Source organism: Phocoena sinus, chromosome 9 (genome assembly GCF_008692025.1).
Source record: "Phocoena sinus isolate mPhoSin1 chromosome 9, mPhoSin1.pri, whole genome shotgun sequence".
Classification (NCBI taxonomy): Eukaryota; Metazoa; Chordata; class Mammalia; order Artiodactyla; family Phocoenidae; genus Phocoena; species Phocoena sinus.
Genome location: NC_045771.1, coordinates 48846204 through 48870868, shown reverse-complemented (window position 1 = coordinate 48870868; position 24665 = coordinate 48846204). Strand labels below are relative to the sequence as shown.

Here is a 24665-nt window from a genome sequence, read left to right as displayed (position 1 = left end):
AAGTCCCAGAGAGAATGTTTAGACCATCTTCATTTTCTAAGTGAGATCAAGCCTTAGAGAAGGGAATCAGTTGTGGGTAATAATCTGTAAGAGGCATCTATAGGGTTTGTCAGCTATTAATTGAATGAATTGGGACTGGAACTCATTTATTGAGTACACTCAGTAATGAGAAGCAAGGTCATGTGCTGAGTTGGGGAGGGCTTGAGTATGGAGAAGATATGGTCTTGCTACTGTGGAAGAATGTCATAGGGAATTGGAGTAGGTTAACCAGGAGATTTCTGAGCAGCCATTTTGTGAGTTTGTCTAGAGAGATTGAGCACCTAGAATTGAGCGAAGAATTCCAGAAGTGGGTATCATTCAGACTGGGAAGTTGGGAAGGGAGGTCAAGAGGACAAAGGATACTAAGGTGGTTTTGGGTGCATTATTATTGAAATTAGTAATTGACCATGACGTCCAAGTTGGGTAGGGGAATGAGTGAAGCCAGGCAAGGGATGTAGACAGTGTTGGAGATTTTTTCTTTTTTTTTTTTAAACATCTTTATTGGAGTACAGTTGCTTTACAATGTTGTGTTAATTTCTGCTGTATAACAAAGTAAATCAGCTATATGTATACATATATCCCCATATCCCCTCCCACTTACCCTCCCTATCCCACCCCTCTAGGTGGTCACAAAGCATCGAGTTGATCTCCCCATGCGATGCAGCTGCTTCCCACTAGCTGTTTTACCTTTGGTAGTGTATATATGTCAGTGCTACTCTCTCACTTCGTCCCAGCTTACCCTTCCCCCTCCCCGTGTCCTCAAGTCCATTCTCTATGTCTGCATCTTTATTTCTGTCCTGCCCCTAGGTTCATCAGAACCACTTTTTTTTTTAGATTCCATATGTATGTGTTAGCATACAGTATTTGTTTTTCTCTTTCTGACTTACTTCACTCTGTATGACAGACTTTAGGTCCATCCACCTCACTACAAATAACTCAATTTCCTTTCTTTTTATGGCTGAGCAATATTCCATTGTATATATGTGCCACATCATCTTTATCCATTCATCTGTTGATGGACACTTAGGTTGCTTCCATGTCCTGGCTCTTGTAAATACAGCTGCAATGAACATATTGGTACATGACTCTTTTTGAATTATGGTTTTCTCAGGGTATATGCCCAGTAGTGGGATTGTTGGGTAGTATGGTAGTTCTATTTGTAGTTTTTTAAGGAACCTCCATACTGTTCTCCATAGTGGCTGTATCAATTTACATTCCCACCAACAGTGCAAGAGTGTTGTTCCCTTTTCTCCACACCCTCTCCAGCATTTATTGTTTCTAGATTTTTTTTTTTTTTTTTTTGCGGGATGCGGGCCTCTCACTGTTGTGGCTTCTTCCGTTGTGGAGCGCAGGCTCAGTGGCCATGGCTCACGGGCCCAGCCGCTCCGCGGCACGTGGGATCCTCCCGGACCAGGGAACGAACCCGTGTTCTCTGCATCGGCAGGCGGACTCTCAACCACTGCGCCACCAGGCAAGCCCCTGTTTCTAGATTTTTTGATGAGGGCTATTCTGACTGGTGTGAGATGATATCTCATTGTAGTTTTTTTTAAAAATAAATTTATTTATTTTATTTATTTATTTTGGCTGCGTTGGGTCTTTGTTGCTCTGCGCAGGCTTTCTCTAGTTGTGGCGGGCGGGGGCTACTCTTTGTTGAGGTGCACAGGCTTCTCATTGCAGTGGCTTCTCTTGTTGCGGAGCACACGCTCTAGGCGCAGGGGCCTCAGTAGTTGTGACACGTGTGCTCAGTAGTTGTGGCTCGGGGGCTCTAGAGTGCAGGCTCAGTAGTTGTGGCGCACAGGCTTAGTTGCTCCGCGGCATGTGGGATCTTACCAGACCAGGGCTCGAACCCATGTCCCCTGTTATGGCAGGCGGATTCTTAACCACTGTGCTACCAGGGAAGCCCTCCTTGTAGTTTTGATTTGCATTTCTCTAATGATTAATGATGTTGAGCATTCTTTCATGTGTTTGTTGGCAATCTGTATATCTTCTTTGGAGAAGTGTCTATTGACTTCAGACCATACTACAGACCATACTACAGTAATCAAGACAGTATGGTACTGGCACAAAAACAGAAATATAGATCAATGGAACAGGATAGAAAGCCCAGAGGTAAACCCACGCACATATGGTCACCTTATCTTTGATAAAGGAAGCAAGAATATACAGTGGAGAAAAGACAGCCCCTTCAATAAGTGGTGCTGGGAAAGCTGGACAGGTACATATAAAAGTATGAGATTAGAACACTCCCTAACACCATACACAAAAATAAGCTCAAAATGGATTAAAGACCTAAATGTAAGGCCAGAAACTATCAAACTCTTAGAGGAAAACATAGGCAGAACACTCTGTGACATAAATCACAGCAATATCCTTTTTGACCCACCTCCTAGAGAAATGGAAATAAAAACAAAAACAAATGGGACCTAATGAAACTTCAAAGCTTTTGCACAGCAAAGGAAACCATAAACAAGACCAAAAGACAACCCTCAGAATGGGAGAAAATATTTGCAAATTAAGCAACTGACAAAGGAGTAATCTCCAAAATTTACAAGCAGCTCATGCAGCTCAATAACAAAAAAACAAACAACCCAATCCAAAAACGTGCAGTTCTTTTAAGAATTGTATAGTCATTGACTCAGTGTTGGAAGGAAGGAAGTGGAATTTCAGAAAGTATGAGAGTATTTTATATCCTGCTAGGAGGAGAGTGAGTAGTGTCCTGGTGGTTAAGAGCTTGAACTTCAGGTTCAGATTCTGACTCTGCCATTTACTAGTTTCTTAATTTGTAAGATGAGGGTAGTATTTATTCCACAACGAACAGTGAACTGTATCTGTTACTGCTATTCCCAGTGCCACTTGAATCAGGTATCTATAATTCTGACATTAGCAGTTTTGCATGTCAGCCATCACAAATAAATGGTACACTTAGCATGTCTTTTGACCACCTGGTCCAGGTAGAGCCTGTTAACTTAGGGAGATTTTTTTCAAGAAAGATGTAGCTCTGGGTAGTATTGATATTTCTTTCAAGACCACCATATGGACAGGGCAAAGAATGCAAGGTATGACTTGTACCAGGTGTATCTTTTGGGAAAAACTTCAAATAGGCTCTTTTTCAGGAGATGATAGAAGCACTGGGGGATATGGAATGAGAGACAGAACATTTTAGAGTCAAGATCACTGTCCCTAATACATTGTGTCCCCTTGGGTATTAATGAATGGTAACGTTTAATGAACACTAATATGCTAGGCACTGTGCCAGGTGCCACTACGGTGCCGTATCTCATTTAATACACATATAAGCCTTTATCTCCATTTTAAAGAGGAGGGAACAGAAATAACTTGTCTGAAGTCATTTAGCCAGTAAGAGATCTTTTTTGGCAGTCTGACCTTACTTCCTATGCTCTTAATCACTGCAGTATACTGTGCTTGCAAAAACTACCATTTATGGAGTGCCCATCATGGGTCAGGCCCTCTGCCAAGTGCTGCTTTTATGTTCATCATCTAATGTAATCCTTCTAACAATCCTGAGAGAAAAAAACTGAGCCTTAGGTCAGGAAAATCACTTACATCATGGTTTCCTCAAGCTTCTCATCTGTAAAGAGACGAATAGTGTCTTTCAAATGTTTTTGGCCATGACGCACAGAAAGAAATAAAAATAATGATTCTGTGATTTGACCTAGTAAAGTTGCATGCAGATACACCTGAAACAAATTTTCATGAAGCAGTACTTAGCCTTCATACCCTCTGATGCTTTCTAATTAAAAAATAAATGTGGCTATGAACCACTAAATTGATATAATGTTACCACTTACTACTGGGTTGTGACTGACAGTTTGAAAACTCTCCTTCAGAGACTAAAGATTACTAAGATTCTTCCAGTTTCAATATTCTGGACCCTCTAATCCTAAATCGATCAGAATTATAGAATATATGTATAATCAAACCTCGTGGATAATGCATAATTTCTTGTAATATACTGGCAAATGGATATCTAGTACCTGTTTTAAACATATCTAATATTCAGTATTTACCACAGTACAGTTCATCTGGAAAATAAAGGCTGAGATATGTAATGTATATATTCATGTTGTAAGGTGGAAATGTTTTAGAGATTGGTGGGACATAGGTGGTCTTTTTGTATATATAAACACCTTAGGAATAAAGGTAAAAATAAATTTTTACAAAATTTACCATTGCCTGTAGGCAAGACTTAACTAAAGATGACAGACTAGTGAAGTTTAATTAGTGGATTTAAGGAGGAGGGGGAAATCTAACTAAAAAAAACACAGTTAAATTCAAGGCATAAAATAAATTTTAAAAACATGTTTAGTGAAATCAAATTTTAAGTGCAGCATGTTTTTATATTTGATCATATGTGTACTAAGGTTTTCCTTGAGAAATTGGATATCAAATTGCATTTTAATACATAGTAGAAACTCTGCTGTTATAGATTTTTATAGCATTAGGTTATAGCTTAATAAAAAATTATAAAAATTTGACGTGATTGTTAAAATGCTCAGGATTTGTAAACATTAATGCACGCTTTAACTTTAGGATGTAGTGAAAAACAATATGCTATAAGATATCACTCATATTAAACCACTTACTTATAATATCCATGTTTTTGTTGTTTTCCTTTAGGTTGGATGGAGTACTGCTCGTGATTATTACACGTTTTTATGGTCTCCTGTGCCTGAACATTATGTAGAAGGATCAACAGTCAATTGTGTGTTAGCGTTTCAAGGTGAGAACTGAAAAGCAGAACTAGATGAAATTAGATGTTTTATTGCCATTAAAAATGATGTACCCCATTGTAATGATCTACTTAAGCATGTCTAGTGACTAAAGTTGAATGAATTAGTATCTTTCTTTATCAGAAGTCATAAGAATGTAAACATCTAGTGTAGGTCACATGATATTTTATGTAGAGAAAGGTTTTTTCCTTATTGTCTTTCATTGAAGAGCAGTCTTTTGATGATCTTTTTTTTCAAATGAGAAAATAATGCTGTTACTGATATTAGATAATATAACAAATTAGAGGTGAGAAAAATATTCCGTATGAAAATCACGAAGATGATTAACAGGATTTATAGAGTAGAAATTCTATAGGGAAAGTTGCCTATAAAATGGATGTGAGTAATATAAAATTCATTTTTGTCTTAGCATTATATACAGATTTTTAAAAATTCTCTTATTTAAAGGAGGAGAGATACCTGGTATTGCCCCTCCCCCCACATTCTGCCTTCACAAAGGTGATGGCTAGAGCTTCACGAGGGAAGGCATAGACAAGAACATATATGTCTGTCCTGACATGTCTGAGCCACTGAATCAAGGCCAGCAGGCAACTGCCTCCAGATTGCATGTTATGTGAAAAAAATACACCCTGTTGCTTTAAAACAAAACACAAAAATTTTATTTAGAAATCTGTAACAGCATTTGCTGTAGAATGATTTTTGTAGTAAAATTATACTGACTTTGGATTGTATTAAAGCAAATTCTTAGTCTTGTTTATACCATGGACTGTTTTTGGTCTGGGGAAGCTAATGGACTCTGTCTCAGTATAATATTTTAATATACATGAAATGCCCAGAATTGCAAAGGAAACCAATTATACTCCATTGTATGGATGTAACACAGCTTATTCATCCATTTGTCTGTTAAAGAATATTTTGGGGCTTCCCTGAGGGCGCAGTGGTTGGGAGTCCACCTGCCGATGCAGGGGACACGGGTTTGTGCCCCGGTCTGGGAGGATCCCGCATGCCGCAGGGCGGCTGGGCCCGTGAGCCATGGCCCCTGGGCCTGCGCATCCAGAGCCTGTGCTCCACGGCAGGAGAGGCCACAGCAGTGAGAGGCCCCCGTACTGCAAAAAACAAAAAAGAAAAACAAAAAGAATATTTTGGTTGCTTCCAAGTTTTGGCAGTTGTGAATAAAGCTGTAAAGCTGGTATAAACATTCATGCACAGGTTTTTGTGTGGATATAAGTTTTCAACTCATTTGGATAAATATCAAGGAGTATGATTGCTGTATTATATGGTAGGAATACGTTTAGTTTCATAAGAAACCACCAAACTCTTTTTTACAAAGTGGCAAAAACATTTTGCATTCCCACCAGCAGTAAATGAGAGTTCTTGTTGGACTGCATCTTTACCAGCATTCGGTGGTGTTAGTGTTTTGGATTTTGGTGGTTTACTTCTTTAAAAAAACGTTATTGCGAGGTTTGTATATGTTTGGTGTGAACATCAGTTGGGAATGTGATCACATGGAGCTTGCATATACAAAAAAGTTTCCTTATGTACTGTGACAAGAAACACATATTCAGAGAATAAAATGTGTATTGTAATATAGACAGAGATTTAGGTCCTCATAGATGTTTTATATATTAACAAATTTATAAATTATATATTTTTTTTATATTTTTTTTTTTTTTTTTTTTTTTTTTTTGCGGTACACGGGCCTCTCACTGTTGTGGCCTCTCCCGTTGCGGAGCACAGGCTCCAGATGCACAGGCTCAGCGGCCATGGCTCACGGGCCCAGCCGCTCTGCGGCATGTGGGATCTTCCCGGAACGGGGCACGAACCTGTATCCCCTGCATCGTCAGGCGGACTCTCAACCACTGCGCCACCAGGGAAGCCCTGTAGTTTATCTTTTAATTCATAGCCTTTTTTTAGATAATCAAATTCAAGTGTGTATATTGGAACTGATTTTGTTATTAAGATATTTGTTCTTAAAAGTTGTGGCTTTATTTCCAGTCATTCTTTTTTTTAATCTACTTTTAAAAATTCATTCATTCATTCATTCATTTATGGCTGCATTGGGTCTTGCTGCGCGCGGGCTTTCTCTAGTTGCGGGGAGCAGGGGCTACTCTTCGTTGCGGTGCACGGGCTTCTCATTGCAGTGGCTTCTCTTGTTGCGGAGCACGGGCTCTAGGTGTGCAGGCTTCAGTAGTTGCAGCATGCAGGCTCAGTAGTTGTGGCTTGCAGGTTCTAGAGCTCAGGCTCAGTAGTTGTGGCACACGGGCTTAGTTGCTCTGCGGCATGTGGCATCTTCCTGGACCAGGGATCGAACCCATGTCCCCTGCATTGGCAGGTGGATTCTTTTTTTTTTTTTTTTTTTTTTTTTGCGGTACGCGGGCCTCTCACTGTTGGGGCCTCTCCCGTTGCGGAGCACAGGCTCCGGACGCGCAGGCTCAGCAGCCATGGCTCACGGGCCCAGCCTCTCCGCGGCATGTGGGATCTTCCCGGACCGGGGCACGAACCCGTGTCCCCTGCATCGGCAGGCAGACTCTCCACCACTGCGCCACCAGGGAAGCCCTGGCAGGTGGATTCTTAACCGCTGCGCCACCAGGGAAGCCCTCCAGTCATTTTTAATGTGATTAGTTTTCTTATAATAAATAATAAATGTACAGAATTTGTTATAGTGACTAATGAATTTGCTTATTTATGACAGCAGAAAGTTTCAAAGCAGTTAGAAAAAAAGGAGAAAAGCATCCAGTTTATTTCTGTTCATATTGTAAAAGCATTTTCATGGGAGCTAAGTTTTACATGTTTTTGAAAAGTCATCATAATTTTTACTTTGAAATTCAGAGATAAAATCTTCTGCCTGCCTAGAACTTGTTTGTTATATAAGGAGCTCAGGATAGAGTCATGAAAAATTTAGTCATAGAGAATTAGAGCCAGAAGGAATCCTAAGCATGATCCAAACAATATTGCTCATTTTATGGAGTAGTCATGAGAATCCTGAAATGCAAAACTCAGAACAACTAATAAAGTGTACATAAATGTAACTGTTTTCCTAAATGGACCCTTATTTGTTTACTATAATTTGATTGGTAATGTTACAGGCTATAAAATTTGACTTGGAGTTTGGTTTTTACATTTTCCTATTTTATTTTCAGTTTTACTGATCTGAGGAGAGCTATTTCTAGGTAGCTTTAAATTTCAGTTCTGAATAACTATATCTTGTATCTCAAATGGTATTTGAACCATAATTTTTAGTGAATTATTTTTGTGAGATTTAAAAAAAATCAGACCTCGAATATCTAGTTTGTAGAATTTCTAATGCCATGATACCAGAGCTGATTAGTCAAACTATATTTTTCTTTTCTATTTAAACTTTAAAAGTAAGTGTAGTGGCCTTTGCAAAGTTACTCAGCCGCGGATTTAGTAGTAGATAGTAGGAGGATGGGGTTTTTAAAAACTTTATTGCTAGATGTACCTTTAATTACTTTTTTTTGGCTGTGCCTCTAGGCTTGCAGGATCTTAGTTCCCCAACCAGGGATCGAACCTGTGCCCCCCTGCAGTGGAAGCACAGAGTCCTAACCACTGGAAAGGACCGACAGGGAATTCCCTGTATTACTTTGTTTTAAAACTTTGTATTTTGAGATAATTTTAGATGTAAAGTTGCAAAAATTGTATACAGAATTTTCATCTACCCTTCACCCAGCTTCCCATAATGTTAACATGTGGCATAACCACAGTACATTTATTTAAAAAAAACAGGAATTCAACATTGGTACAACACTGTTGACTAAAGTATAAACTTTATTCAGATTTCACTAGTGTTTGCTGTAGTGTTCTTTTCTCTGTTCCTGGATCCAGTCCATAATCCCACATTGCATTTAGTTGTCGTATCATCATAGTCTTCTCCAGTCTGTGATAGCTCCTTATTCTGTCCTTGTCTTTCATAACCTTTACATTTATGAAGAGTACTGTTCAGTTTTGTTTTGTTCTGGTAGCATGTTCCTCATTTTGAGTTTTTCAGACAGCTTCTCATGATTAGATTGAGGCTATACATTTTCAGGAAGAATATCATAGAAGTGATGATGTATTCTTTTCAGTGCATTGTATCAGAGAGTACTTGATGTCTGATTGTCTTCTTAGTAGTAATATTAGTCTTTTAAAAAAAACTTATTTATTTATTTATTTTTGGCTGTGTTGGGTCTTTGTTGCTGCGTGTGGGCTTGCTCTTGGTTGCGGTGCGCGGGATTCTCATTGCTGTGGCTTCTCTTGTTGCGGAGCACGGGCTCTAGGCACGCAGGCTTCAGTGGTTGTGGCATGTGGGCTCAGTAGTTGTGTCTTGCGGGCTCTAGAGCTCAGGCTCAGTAGTTGTGGTGCACGGGCTTAGTTGCTCCGTGGCATGTGGGATTTTCCCGGGCCAGGGCTCAAACCCGTGTCCCCTGCATTAGCAGGTGGATTCTTAACCACTGCGCCACCAGGGAAGCCCGTAATATTAGTCTTGATCACTTGGTTAAGGTGGTGTCTGCTGGGTTTCTCCACTGTAAAGTTAGTATTTTTCCCTTTGTGATTTAACAGTATTATGGGGAGCAATTTTGAGATACCTTGTTTCTCCTCAAACTTTCACCCACTAATTTTAGTATCCATCAGTGGATCTTGCCTGCAATAATTATTGTTGTTTTTGCCTGATGATGCTTTTCTATTCTCATTTCTTGGACATTATTAATTGCAATTATTATGTTAGGAAGAGTCATCCTTTTCTCATTCATGCATATATATTTTCTTCTGTGGAATAAAGTTTAATGCTATAATTTTTTTGTTGCTCAAATTGATTTAGCTTTCTCTGGCTATTGGGAGGTCTGTCAAGGGGGCTTCTGTGTTTTTTGACTCCCCCACCCCCTTCTTTTTTGACAGCTTCGTTCTTATTTTTAAGCACCACAGGATGTTTCAGGCTTATATTTTCTCTGCCCCCTCCCCTCTGTGGACAAAGTTCAGCTATTTTTTAAAGAATGAAGTCAAGTGAAGTCAATATCGTAATAATGATGCTAAAAATTTCAAGATATGAAGGAATAATAGGCATAGTGAATGCACATTTCTGGGTAGATATTAATATCCAAGATAAGGGGAATATATTCACCTTTGTATGTTTGTTTCACAGTCATTGAATGCTTCCTTGTTTCAGGTCATTCTGGGGGAATTCCAGAATTTTTATATTTATTAATAATCTGCCCTCAGTATTTCTGAGTTCTGGATGTAGGCTATAAAGCATGTGTATAATGGTAATGCAAAGTACATGGTGGAGGATTTTTTTTTTTAATGTAAAAAATACCATGGGAGCTTTGGAGAGGATTAATTTTGAGCTAGGATTTGGAGAGGATTAATTTTGAGCTAGGATAATACAGCAAAATTTAAAAGAGGGTAACAGTTGAGCTGAAGAGAGAAGGAACAAATATTGAACACATAATTTGTCAGATAGTGGGCTAGATGATAGAACTACATAATCCATGGTACTTTGGAACTTTTAGATAGATGGCTTCAAATTTCTTCTATAGATAAGAAATTTGGGCTCGGGGAGGTTAAGTAAATAATAATTAGTGGTAGAGCTGGAATTCCAGAATAAATCTGTGTGGTTCCGAAGCTTATTTTTGTTCTGCATCAGTAGACCTCATCCTCTTTCTGCCCTTACACAGTGCACATGTACAGTGTATTCCGTTTGTTAATATCTCTCTTATGCATTTAGTTAATGTCATATTTGAGGGAACATTTCTTTAAATGATGTATTCCAACCCCTGGTCCTCCTAGGCTTTTATGCTAGTTCTTCCATTGCTCCGCCTTCAGCCTCTTTCTCATTGAAAACTGCATACTTGACTCTCCCAGATAAATTGGTTTTACCCTAGTGAAGATACAGGGAAAGAATATTCTGAGAGTATAAGCTTAGACCTAAGATAAGAAAAATATGGACATATTTAGGGAAGAAAGAAGAGTCTAGGTTTTTTTTGTTTTTTTTTTTGTTTCTTTTTTGCGGTACGCGGGCCTCTCACTGTTGTGGCCTCTCCCGTTGCAGAGCACAGGCTCCGGATGCGCGGGCTCAGCGGCCATGGCTCATGGGCCCAGCTGCTCCGCGGCATGTGGGATCTTCCCGGACCAGGGCACGAACCCGTGTCCCCTGCATCGGCAGGCAGACTCTCAACCACTGCGCCCAGGGAAGCCCAAGAGTCTAGTTTTTGATAGATAATTGGTGAAAGATAGGAAAGACATATCCTGAGTGCTTAGAAACAGGGTCATAAATGAGAGGATATGGCAAGATTTGTTAAATTCAAGTAATTTTATAACAGAAAATTTAATACTTTTTTTGTTTGTTAACTTCCTCTTAGGATATTACCTTCCAAATGATGATGGAGAATTTTATCAGTTCTGTTATGTTACCCATAAGGGTGAAATTCGTGGAGCAAGTACACCTTTTCAGTTTCGAGCTTCTTCTCCAGTTGAAGAGTTGCTTACTATGGAAGATGAAGGAAATTCTGACATGTTGGTGGTGACCACAAAAGCTGGCCTTCTTGAGGTTGGTACCAGCAGTGATCTGGTGATTCATAAATTTATATTATGAACTGGATTATTTTGTTATGAACTGTGACTTAAAAATAGTGAATGTTTTAAAAAAGACAAATCAGTCATAGATAAATTACAAACAGAGCTCATGTTGGTTGGCATTTTAAGAATTTTTAGGTTATGCAGGAGTATAACCTGAAAATCAAATGCTTTTTAACTAAAATAATAAACTTAGAGTGTTGTTTTTGAAATACTTAAAAAAAATTTTCTGTCACAATTATGTTACTGATTTCACTGTGGCAGGGACTGTCCCTAGGCTTATCAGTATTTTGTGCATAGTATATCTGCAATAAGTAATTATTGAGAGAATTTAGACCTAAAACTTCCTAATGTTCCCTCCCCCTAACCTTTCTTCTTTAGGGATGGCCTAATCTGTTGATTGTAGAATAATACAGATTTGGGGGTGAAGCTGATGGTAAAGTGGTATGAAGCAGTAAGTCTAACTGTAATTGGGTGTGAACTTCATTTCACTATAACACAAGCATGCTCTGTCTCACGTGTGGCAGTGAATCAGTGAAGCGTCCCAGTCTCATAATTTAGGTTCAGCGTTTTTACAATGATTTCTTTTCCTGTTTATTTGATCAAATGAATAAGCTGGATTAACCATAATTTTTTTTAAAAAAGGTGAAAAAGTTTCTCACTCTTTTTCACTGAATATTTTGGAGTCATTGCACTTGCATCAAAAGAAATTTTCTGTGTAGATGGTCTAATGCCATATGTCTTAATTTTTAGTACTTAGTGAAGGAAAAAAATAGAACAGCATTCCTATTTCAAGATATTTCTCAATGTCTTTACCCTAAACCTAAAAAATTAGAATATTATATTGAGTTTCTGTGAAAAAGATCTTTAATTGATTCAGTATACATTTTTGGTTATTTTACATTCCTATTTAGCCTATGGTGAGTCATTGCTTATTCTTTATACTCAGATGGATGTTTTTTATATATAAATATTTTATGCCTTTGATTTTATTTATCTTAAAAAACAGACTACAGAAAAAAGACAAGAGGTTATAGATATTAGACAGTCGAACTAAGAAGGTTAGAAGGAACCAGTAACTTACTGTGAATTTTTCTGTATCTTTCCTTCCCCCTTCCAGAAATTCCTCTCTTATCTTAAATAAAGAAATGTAACTTTTATAGGGTGACTAAAACATTTTGTGGTGACAACCGCCTGATGATCAAGGTTTTTAGCCTGGTATTTGAATGCTAGTCAAAGATGCTGAAACAAGCCTAGATCTTATGAAGAATGCAGTGACTGTTTATATTGCAGTTTTTTGGATACTTGTTAGACCACCCTGATTTCAGGACCTCCAAGAGAAAAACAACAGCATTTTGGCATCTACCTATCTTTTGTGCTCCAAGTAAATTGGGACATTTCACAGTTTAGTTCTCTTCTTCCTACTCATAAAATGTATGCTGTCTCTTAGGTAAATGTTTCTGAGATAAGGTATTTATATTCTGATCAATTTTTTGACGAGTCTTTTAAATTTCCACATTTATCAAAATCTTTAATGATTTTACTAAAAATGCACCAAATTAGTACAAGTGTGAGACATTATCTAGGGCACTGTTATTAAGAATGATTGAGCCACAATCCTTCAGTTTGTGAACCTTGGTTGTATCCTAGATTTCTAAAAAGTAGATATTTTGGGGGTAGTGTAGTAGATTTTAACTATGGACTACCCGTTGGGTGTTATAAAATTATTGTTAATTTTCTTAGCTATGATCATGGTAGTGGTTAAATACAAGACTGTACTTATTAGGAGATGCTTGGCCTGTGCACTTAGGGGTTAAGTATCTGCAATTGTGTTTCAAATGCTTTAACAAAAAAAAAAGAAAGAAAAAGAAATAAAACTTAGGTATATAGAGGGAGAGTAAATATGGCAAAATATTAATAATTATTGAATTTAGGTTATGGGTGTTCATGGTAAAATTTTAACCTTTTTGTTTGCTCGAAAGATACCAGAATGCAAAACTGGGGACAGGAATTAGACTTGTATACACTTTCATATAATTTTAATTCCTTTTAAAAATTTCTACTTAAGATTCAGTGAACTCTAAAGTATGTGTCAGTTAAATGAATCACTGGGAAAAAATGGTTCTTTTATAATGTTTCTGTTGTACTGTGTCAAGGTGTATCTTTATTTTTAAGTGGCCAGAAAGTTTAGAGCCAAAAATGATTTTTTAAAAAATAGGTAAGGTAAAAAATTAAGTGAATAAGTAAACTTTTCTCTTTTTTTTTCGGTACACGGGCCCTCACTGTTGTGGCCTCTCGCGTTGCGGAGCACAGGCTCTGGACGCGCAGGCTCAGCGGCCATGGCTCACAGGCTCAGCTGCTCCGCGGCATGTGGGATCTTCCCAGACCGGGGCACGAACCCGTGTCCCCTGCATTGGCAGGCGGACTCTTAACCACTGCACCACCAGGGAAGCCCAAACTTTTCTCTTTTGAGGGCATTTACTCCTGTCATTTTCATTTAGTCTGTTGAAAGAGATAGATGGGTCATTTAAAAATTTTACTGTTCTTTAACTTTCATAAGAGCCATTTTAGAGTTTAATTAGAGTTTGATTCTATGACCCTGGAAAAGTGACTTGGGGTGTATTGGGGGAAAACATTTTATTTTAGCTAAATGTATGGTGCCTCCTTTGTGAAGTTTTCCCTCTGAGTCTCCATTCTTCTTCCCTTGTTAGAATCAGACTTCTTTTTTTTTTTTTTTAATAGAATCAGACTTCTTGCTGTAAGAGAAATATTAACCATTTTATTTACTATTTTAGGTCCCTTAATTTGGTAATTTTTAGAATACTGGAGTTTAGATTTTCCTGAACTAAGTAACTTAGTGTTCATGTAAGAGTCAATTATATTGTTAATATGTTACAGTGTGCATTTTTGTCTTAAAATTTGCATTTACTTATAAAGTTCCTTTTAATTTAGCTAAATACATATAGAAACTTATTCCTTAGTACCTTATTTAAAGAACTTTTCACAGTAATCCCATAGATGAAGGCCTTATGTAACACACAAGGAAGTTCTTAATAGATTCAAGGATTTCCCATAGATTTGCATTCAAGAAGAGGTACACATTTTTCTCCTTGATTATTACCCAAAATAAGAACAGCCCAGAATTAAGTCACTTATGAAACTTAATATGCCTCATTTGTAGTACTGATTTGAAAAGTGATTAGCAGGCACCTTCATAATAAAATTCATTACTTTTATACCTTCTTGTAATGTTTTTTTTCTTTGCCCAACCAAAAAATGGTTTAAGTTTATGATTCATGAATTTTTCTAACAGAAGACTAAAAGAGTCTGATTGATATGAAGTAGATAGTATGTAAAAGTTCTTTCTGCAAATTTCTTCACTATTTTTTTGAAATGGAAAACTGAATTAGTAATGTATTATAAGATTATAAAAAAACAATTTGAGTTTTCTGTTTTATAGTTGAAAATTGAGAAAACCATGAAAGAAAAAGAAGAACTGTTAAAGTTAATTGCTGTTCTGGAAAAAGAAACAACACAACTTCGAGAACAAGTTGGAAGAATGGAAAGAGAACTTAACCATGAGAAAGAAAGATGTGACCAACTGCAAGCAGAGCAAAAGGTTAGTTGTGTCTTATGTAACTGATTGGAGTTATAGTATATTGTCTGAAACCCACTTTTTTCAGGAACTGAACCAGTTAAAATGAGTGAAGACCACATGTTGAAAAAAGTGGCATTTAGAAAGATGTTTGTATGAGAATAGGTCAGAGCCTATCAACCTTCTGTCATAGCCTCTTTTATGTTGTAAATGGTTAAAATACTTTAGATATTTGGTATCAGGCTTGTGACATTGTCCCCGACAACTGTTTCTAGATGCTTTACATCTAATTGTAGGATACTTGATTGATTTGGGGGAGAGGAGTTAGAAATACAATTAGGAATGATAAACACTGAATAAAGGGGAGAACAGAATAAAGTAGTTAAAATTACTTTTCTAAAAAGCAGAATTTAGTGAAATAAGATGTAATGTTAGAATTCTGAAATCCTTGATGTGAGAAATGCAATACATTATACTAAAAACCACCTAATTAAAAATTGGCACAATTTCTTAATCTAAGAAAAAAGAAGTATAAGTGTAAAACAGTGTGGCTTGATTAGAGATACAAATGGATTTAAGTCAGTAGCCAAAAACAATGGAAAAAACCAATCACCTAATTTATTTAATATTTTCATAAGAAAATTTGTTAGTTTTGACAAACTTGCACAGATTATGATTATACATACCACAGTCTCACATACGTTGTAACTAGTTGGGTATGCTAATGTCCATTGACAGGATTGATCTATTGTTCCCTAAGGATGGGGTCTGTTCCATTATTCTTTTGTGCAGCAAGACCTAGAACAGTTGCTTAGTAATTGTTAATTGAACCATTAGTACAGTGATTCTTAATAGGTTTTATACTCTAGTGAAGTGGTTGTATATTGCACACCTGAGCAGAGATTATATACAGATAGGGCTCAAACTGAAAAGATTTTTTTAGCCTTATTCTGTTTGTTTGAGGATTACTTATTTGAGTTAGAGGGTAAACATAACTTATAGCAATGTGTACAGTTGTGAATCTCCTTATAAACATCTGTAAAGTCTTCTGTCCTTGTTACCATTAGCCTTTTTAGTTTAAAATATTTTTTAAACTATTTAAAATAGTTTAAAATATTCCCCCAATTTTACTCTTGGGGAATACTTGAAGTCCTGCAGTAGGAGTATCCTACAGTAGGAGTAAGTTACTCTATTTGGTTAAGAAACCACTTTTGGTTTTTTTTGGTGGGGGGGGGGTGGGTACTGTGGGGCATGTGGGATCTTAGTTCCCCAACCAGGGATTGAATCAGTGCCCCCTGCAGTGGAATCGCAGAAGTCTTAACCATTGGACCACCAGGGAAGTCCAAGGAACCACCATTTTTTTTTTTTCTTCTTCTTCTCGGTGCACGGGCTTCTCACTGCAGTGGCTTCTCCTATTGCGGAGCACGGCGCGCGGGCTTTAGTAGTTGTGGCGCACGGGCCCAGCTGCTCTGCAGCATGTGGGATCTGCCCGGGTCAGGGCTCGAACCCGTGTCCCCTGCATTGGCAGGTGGACTCTCAGCCACTGCACCACCAGGGAAGCCCTCAAGGAACCACTTTTTAAATTTGAACTTTTTAAGCAGGTGTACCAAATATTATATTATAAATGTTATGATAAAATCTCATTGTATGTGCCTAGCTTGACCATTAGGACATTCAGCTAAATTTTTAATTCAGTTGTTATAACTCCTTTGCTATCCTTTGTATAATTCTTACCCTTCTCTTTCTATTCTTCACTCATTTCTCTCGATGTTTGTACCTGGATTTGATAGTTTTCTAAAGTGGCCCATTACAGCATGAACTTAGCCCATGAGATCAAGAATACCCTGAAATATGGCCTTTAAGGTTAGACACTCATCGCCTTGAAATCCAAGGGAAGAAAGGATGATTTGCAAGGGTAGGAATGGCAGAATGAGAGGCCTTTAATTGCGTGAAATACTAATGTACATTAGGCCATTTCTCTGGTTCAGTCGAGTATTAGCTGAGATTTAAACAGTCTCAGGTTCTCTCTGCTGTCCAGGTGACAAGGGGTTAAGCACTACAGGCAAGACTAAAGATAATTCTGATAGACTTAGGTTGAGAAAGTGGTAGATTGAGGTCAAGGGATTAATGAAGCAAAATCTGTAGGAGATTGTGGCTGTGGTACCCAGAAGAGATCTTTGGAAGTTTTTATGGCAACTCATAAATCTTGATGACAGTCACTAATCTTGAAAGGCACTTCTTCCTTGCTGCTATCCTTCCGTTGGAATATACTCTCTGGGAAGATGAAGTATGTGGTAGTGATTTTTAAAAATATGTTATACTATAGAAAATGGTGATAAAAGAACCTAGAATGGTATTGGTTACGTAATAGATGCTCACTAACTTTAAGTAGCTATATTGTTGTATTACTTTTCATAGTGATAGACCAGAGAATCATCAAGGAAGAACTAAAATATGAAGAGTGTCATCCAAGAGGAATAGAAATTGACAGCCTTTTCCCCAGATTTTAAAAGTATTGATAGTACTTGTATAATGTTATATGTAAACAATTATGAGTTATATTTTGGCAACTGCTTATTTCTGGGGATAAAATAACATGCTTGCCAGGAGAGAGAGTTCTTCTTTGTTCCTAGTTGTGGGGCTTCTAGTTTTTTATGAATTTGCTTTTTACTTCCAAAATTATAGTCTCCATCTTAATCAGGGAGGCCTGCTGGGCAGTTAGAACAGCTCAGGAACTTTCAAACCCGGGTTAGTTGCGTGGCTTATTAAATCTGTGACATTTCTTGGCATCTGTTTAAAATCTATTCCATGGTATGAATTCTGAAAAACGATCTTCATATAATAGTCCTAAAGGTCTTCTCTTTGAGGTATGTATGAGTATATAGCCTCTGAATATCTGAAGGACTATTAAGATATTTACCATTCATTTAAAATTTTATAATAGTATACTAGGAATGATCTGTAGAGAACTTCAGTTTCTTCATGGTAGAAGAAATATATTGCATTTTCATTGTTTTATAAAATATGATTAACTTATTACCCATTCAGTACTTGACAAATACTAAAACAGTTAAATGTTTATAATAATTTAATGTTTATAAATAAAATCTTCCATCTTTTGTAAACATTGACTTTTCTCATTGTAAAATACCACTAGAGGGAACACTCATTTTGTAAATTAAAAGAATTGGACAAGTTAAGATTATCAATTTAACTTGTGTTAAATTGTTATCATTTAACTAAATGTTTAATTACATTTAACGTTGGCTCCTTGAAGGTATAAGGTAGGATTACAAAGTAGATTAAAACTGAAACCAAATAATATTTATAAATTGAGAGCTATAATTTATATATTGTATTTCCCCTAGATTATTTTAATGTGATATGTATGTTCCATTATTCATGTACACTCTAAATTTAAAAAGTAACAATTTTCATTAAGGATAATTTTTACATTCATTTTTAGTTGAACTTCAAAGAAGTGTGGATTTTTCTCTCCTGTAAAAGGCTGATTAATAAGAGTAACTCATATAATACTTAATGTAAGCCAGGTGCTATTCTGAGTGTTTTTATGTCTGTTAACTCTCTTTATACTATGAAGTGTAGGTTACTTAACCTGCCTACAATTGAACAGTTTATATAAGTGGTACAGGCAGGCAGTCTGGCTCCAGCCAGTGCTCTTAATCACACTGTATACTATACTAGTGTTCTTAATGACACACTATACCTACTGCTGAGGGCTTATCTAATCGATCTTTTTTAAAAACAGCTTTGTTGAGATGTAATTTACATACCCCCAAAGTTCATCACTTTAAAGTATAAAATTCAGTGGTTTTTATTATATTTATAGAATTGTGCAACCATTACCATAACCTAGTTTTAGAACCCCCAAAATAAATCTTTTTTTTTTTTTCTGAGCACTTAGAACTATTTTATTTACAACACTGAAAATAACACACCTACCTGTGTCCTGAACAAAGAAATGAGTGGAAATTTCTCTAGTGTTTTAAGAGGCAGGTTCCACTCATAGAATTCAGCACCTGCTAGGACTGGCACTTCTGCAGCCCCACAGGACAGCAGTGGCCAGCAGGGACCTCAGCGTGGGGGACCCCTGATCCTTGGGGCCCAAGGGGGGGGATCCACCTTTCATTCATACTGTGACACTTCAGTCAGAAGAGGCCCCTGCTCAGGGGCGGAAACCTGGTCCCTCTGTGCCTACTCAGCTCCTCGAGAACCTGCTTCGCCTTCTGGTACCGCTTCTGCCACTCGGCCTCCGTGCTGTGTGTGAAGCTCAGCAGGTGACAGAGCCCATGGGTGGCAGTCACAGTCAGGATGTCATAGGAATCTTCATTTTCTTTGCAGTGCTGGAAGATATACTCTACTCCCAGGAAAATGTCTCCTGAATTATAGTAATCTGGAAAATCAGGCTGGGGAATTTTGCCTGCTTTCAGATCCTCGTGAAATGGAAAGGAAAGCACATCTGTTGGGGTATTTTTGTTTGTGTAGATTGTATTAATCGGCTGAATCTGTTGTCGACACAGACGACCCCCAGGTCGAACCTCTGCACCCACAGGGCTCTCCGCACTGCCTGCACCTTCTCACGGAGCCGCACCCGCCTCGGGCACTGCCCGCTGCAGGTTCCTCAGCACCAAGCTCATCACCCGCCCCAAAAGAAATCTTGTACCTATTTGTTGTCACTCTTTATTTCCCACAAGTCCCAGGCAACCACTAATCCAAGTTTCCGTTTCTATGGATTTGCATGTTTTGGACATTGCATACAAATGGAATAATATGTGGCCTTTTGTGACTAGCTTCTTTCACTTATGATGTTTCCAAGCTTCACCATTTTATAGTATGTGTCAGCAGTTCGTTCTTTTTAATGTCACGTAATATCCCATTGTATTAGGCTTTTAACCCCCAACTTTACATTTATTAGACTTACGTAAAAATTAGCAGGTTGTATGTATATTCTCTGTGTTCTTGTTTTTGTTTTGGAGTGCTAGATATATACTTGAAATTAGAAGATTGAAAACTAGATATATATTTGAAATTAGAAGATTGAAAATTGAATGGTATTGAATCTTGTTTTCCAAGTAGGACTAAAATGGGCTGTGATCCTGTTAAGTTTTCTAGTTAGTTTAGTTTATAATTTTTTGGTGCCTAAACTATGAATTGAGTTTTTTCCATAAAGTAAATTATATTCTTAACTTGAATACTGGTAACTTAAGATGTACTTCAAGATATTTTAAAACCAATTTCTTTTGTGTGGTACTAAGTCAATATTGCTTAAACAATATGAGGAGCATGTTATGAACTATTGGTTCTTAAGTTTGGTTCTTTGGTTCTTAAGTTTCACAAACTAGGTAGGGTACCTTGAGACATTACCAGGCATTTGGGAGTTGTCATAGGTATAGGAGTGAGAGAACATGAAAGATCTCTCATTATGATGGTGGCTCTGGCTAGTGTGGACCTCTTCAACTATCTTTATATTTTTGGCTTTCTTTTTCCTTGCGTTGGATACCTGGTTTTGGATAGAGGTAGTTTAAGGCATTTAAACTGCTTAATGTACGGATTGCCCCAGTTGCTTATGTCTATCTATCTATCTATCTAATGTGCAGAATTGCTAAAAACCAATTTTGAAGTTAGGATATCATTGAATTTCTAATTCTCTTTTACCGTGTTTTTATTGAGAAGACACAAAGGCTTAATTTTAATGCGTAATTTAATGTATTTAGCAACACGTTTCTTTAAAGCCAATTACTTTCATTTTGCACCTGATTTGCTAAGTAATAGTTTCAGAAATTCATAATACTTTGTTTCTAAAATATATTAATATACTTTGAACTAGCTCATAATCTTGTATAGACTAATACAGAGGTGTAACATGAAGCATTGTTTTTTAACATCTTTATTGGAGTATAATTGCTTTACAATGATGTGTTAGTTTCTGCTGTATAACAAAGTGAATCAGCTATGTGCATACGCATATCCCCATATCCCCTCCCTCTTACATCTCCCTCCCACCCTCCCTATCCCACCCCTCTAGGTGGTCACAAAGCACCAAGCTGATCTCCCTGTGCTATGCAGCTGCTTCCCACTAGCTATCTCTTTTACATTTGGTAGTGTATATATGTCAGTGCCACTCTCTCACTTCGTCCCAGCTTCCCCCTCCCCGTGTCCTCAAGTCCATTCTCTACGTTTGCATCTTTATTCCTGTCCTGCCCCTAGGTACATGAAGCATTTTTTATAGTTTGTTTCACAAGACTTGTAGCATTGAGTATTTTTCATTCAGTTCAGGTGTAATTGATGAAATTTTAAGACATTTAAAGTGTATATAATGATGATTTGAATATGTATAAAGGAAAGGATTGTGAAAAGAATCCTTGTGAAAGGATTCCTCCCGTCTAATTAATTAACACATCTTCAGCTACATATTTATCTTTTTTTTTTTTTGGCTGCACCCCATGGCTTATGGGATGTTAGTTCCCAGACCAGGGATCGAACCCGTGCCCCCTGCAGTGGAAGCATGGAGTCCTAACCACTGGGCCTCCAGGGAATTCCCCTATTTATCCTTTTTGTGTGTGTGTGTGTGTGTGTGTGTGTGTATGTGTATGTGTGTGTGAGAGAGAGAGAGAGAACATTTTTCTCTCAGCAGATTTCACTTATACAGTATAGTGTTGTTAACTGTAGTCACAATGTTATACATTAGATCCTCAGACTTTATTCATCTTATAGCTAAAACTTTGTCCCCTTTTATCAACCTCCCCGCTCCCCACCCCTCAGCCCCTGGCACCCACTTTTCTATTCTTTTTCTATGAGTTTGACTTTTTATTTAGATTCTTCATATAAGTAGATACCATGCAGTATTTGTTTGGCATATTTCACTTAGCATAATGCTCTCAGGGTCCATCCATGTTGTTGCAAATGGCAGGATTTTCTTCTTTCTCATGACTGAATAGTATTCCATTGTATTTATGTACCACATTTTCTGTATCCATTCACCCACTGATATACATTTAGGTTGCTTCTTTATCTTGATTGTTGTGATTATGCTGCAGTGAACATGAGAGTGCAGATAAATCTCTTCCATATCTCTTCCGTATGTACCTTTGGGTACATACCCAGAAGTGGGATTGCTGAATCATATGGCATAGTTTTCGTTCCATATTGGCTTTTGCATGGTGCCTGCACCAGTTTACATTTCCACCAACAGTGCACAAGGGTTCCCTTTTCTCCACATCTTCACCAGTATTTTGTTATCCATTGTCTTTTTTTTTATTTTTATTTTTATTTATTTATTTTTGGTTGCACTGGGTCTTTGTTGCTGCTTGCGGGCTTTCTCTAGTTGTGGTGAGCGGGAGCTACTCTTCTTTGCAGTGCACATGTTTCTCATTGCAGTGGCTTCTCTTGTTGAGCACGGGCTTCAGTAGTTGTGGCACGCAGGCTTAGTTGCTCCACGGCATGTGGGATCTACCCGGAGCAGGGCTCGAACCCGTGTCCCCTGCATTGGCAGGTGGATTCTTAACCACTGTGCCTCCAGGAAAGTCCTATCCCTTGTCTTTTTGATGACAGCCATTCTGATAGGTGTGAGCTGATATGCATTGTGGCTTTGATTTGCATTTCCCTGATTTTGAGCACCTTTTCATGTGCCTGTTGGCCATTCATGTGTTGTATTTGGAAGAAAATGTCTTTTCCGTTCCTCTGCCAATCTTTAAATTGGATTGTGGGGTTTTTATCGTGGGGGGTGGCTATTGAGTTGTGTGAATTCTTTAAATATAATTTTGGATATTAACCTCTTATCAGATACTTGATTTGCAAATATTTTCTCCAGTTTCAGAGGTTGCTTTTTCATTTTGTTGGTGGTTTCCTTTGCTGTGCGGAACCTTTTTTAGTTTGATGTAGTCCTGCTTGTTTATTTTTGTTTTTGGTATCAAATTCAAAAATTCATTGCTAAGACCAGGGTCAAGGAGCGTATTACCCCCTGTGTTCTCTTTTAGGAGTTTTATGGTTTCAAGTCTTAAAGTTAAGTCTTTTATTCATTTGAATTAATTTTTGTGTATGGTTTAAGATGGTGGTCCAGTTTCATTGTTTTGCATGTGGCTGTCCAGCTTTCCCGGGACGATTTATTGAAGAGAGTACCCTTTTCCTATTGTATATTCTTGGTTCCTTTGTTGTATTGATAGATTGATTGAACACATATGCATGCGTTTATTGCTGGGTCTCTTTTCTGTTCCATTGATCTGGTGTAAAGTAAATCATTCAATTTTAATTTAAAAAGCAACTTAATATAAGTAAAATTATACCATCCTAAATTTTTTCTTCTTATTTAAAAACGTATGTGAAACCCAACATTAAAAGTTACTTGTCGGGACTTCCCTGGTGGCGCAGTGGTTAAGAATCTGCCTGACAGTGTAGGGGACACGGGTTCGATCCCTGGTCCGGGAAGATCCCACATGCCACGGAGCAACTAAGCCCGTGTGCCACAACTACTGAGCCTGTGCTGTAGAGCCTGCGAGCCACAACTACTAAAGCCCATGCTGCACCTAGAGCCTGTGCTCTGCAACAAGAGAAGCCACTGCAATGAGAAGCCCGCACAGCAACACAGACCCAACACAGCCATAAATAAATAAAAATTAAAAAAAAAAAAAGTTACTTGTCTGTGGAATGTATACATGTTCAGGAAATAACTTAGACATTTATAGATATATTTGTAGCCTTTCTTCCCCCTCCTTTTTCTACTCCAACCAAAAAAATTTAATCCTTTGGATCTGGAATTTTCTTGTAAAGCTAGAATTTTTTTTTAACCATTTATTTATTTATATTTAATTTTTATTTTATATTGGAGTATAGTTTTTTTTTTTCTTTTTGAAGAGCGCAAGGGTCGCGAGCGCCCGGGAACCCCGGCCCACCCCCCGTGCCGAGGGTGGCGGAGGACCCCGATGCGGACGTGTCCGCTGCCCCTCTGGCCCTGCATGGCCCCCCCGGGAGAGGGGCCTGTGGGGCTGGCCCTGTGACACTCCCCGCCTCTCGGTCCGCCCCTGCCCCCGCCTTTCTGGAGTATAGTTGATTTACAATGTTGTGTTATTTCAGGTATACAGAAAAGTGATTCAGTTGTACACACACACACACACACACATACACACGTAGTTATTTATTTATACATTCTTTTTCAGATTCTTATCCCATATAGGTTATTACAGAATATTGAGTAGAGTTCCCTGTGTTCTTCAGTAGGTCCTTGTTGATTATCTATTTTGTATATAGTGGTGTGTGTATGTTAATCCCAAACTCCTAATTTATCCTTCCTCCCAACATTTCCCCTTTGGTAACCATAATTTTTTTTTTAAATTTTATTTATTTATTTTTTACTGTGTTGGGTCTTTGTTGCTGCACGCGGGCCTTTTCTAGTTGTGGCAAGCAGGGGCTACTCTTTGTTGCAGTGCGTGGGCTTCTCCTTGCAGTGGCTTCTCTTGTTGTGGAGTACAGGCTCTAGGTGCGCGGGCTTCGGTAGTTGTGGCATGCGGGCTCAGTAGTTGTGGCTTGCAGGCTCTAGAGCACAGGCTCAGTAGCTGTGGCGCACGGGCTCAGTAGTTGTGGCGCACAGGCTTAGTTGCTCCATGGCATGTGCGATCTTCCCGGACCAGGGCTTGAACCTGTGTCCCTTGTATTGGCAGACAGATTCTTAACCACTGAGCCACCAGTGATGTCCCCAT

At 38.0% G+C, this 24665-nt stretch overlaps 1 protein-coding gene and 1 pseudogene across 4 annotated transcripts in view; one reads left to right on the top strand and one right to left on the bottom strand.

Annotated features, from left to right (window-relative positions):
• TAX1BP1 (Tax1 binding protein 1) overlaps window positions 1-24665 on the top strand; it is an 88976-nt gene that overhangs the window by 11510 nt on the left and 52801 nt on the right. For all 4 annotated transcript variants that reach the window (XM_032643923.1, XM_032643924.1, XM_032643922.1 and 1 more), the window contains exons 3-5: window positions 4678-4780; window positions 11144-11331; window positions 14818-14976. In XM_032643923.1, the coding sequence (XP_032499814.1) occupies window positions 4678-4780; window positions 11144-11331; window positions 14818-14976 (450 nt within the window). The remainder of the gene's footprint in view (window positions 1-4677; window positions 4781-11143; window positions 11332-14817; window positions 14977-24665) is intronic.
• Window positions 19102-19610, bottom strand: LOC116759801 (annotated as a pseudogene).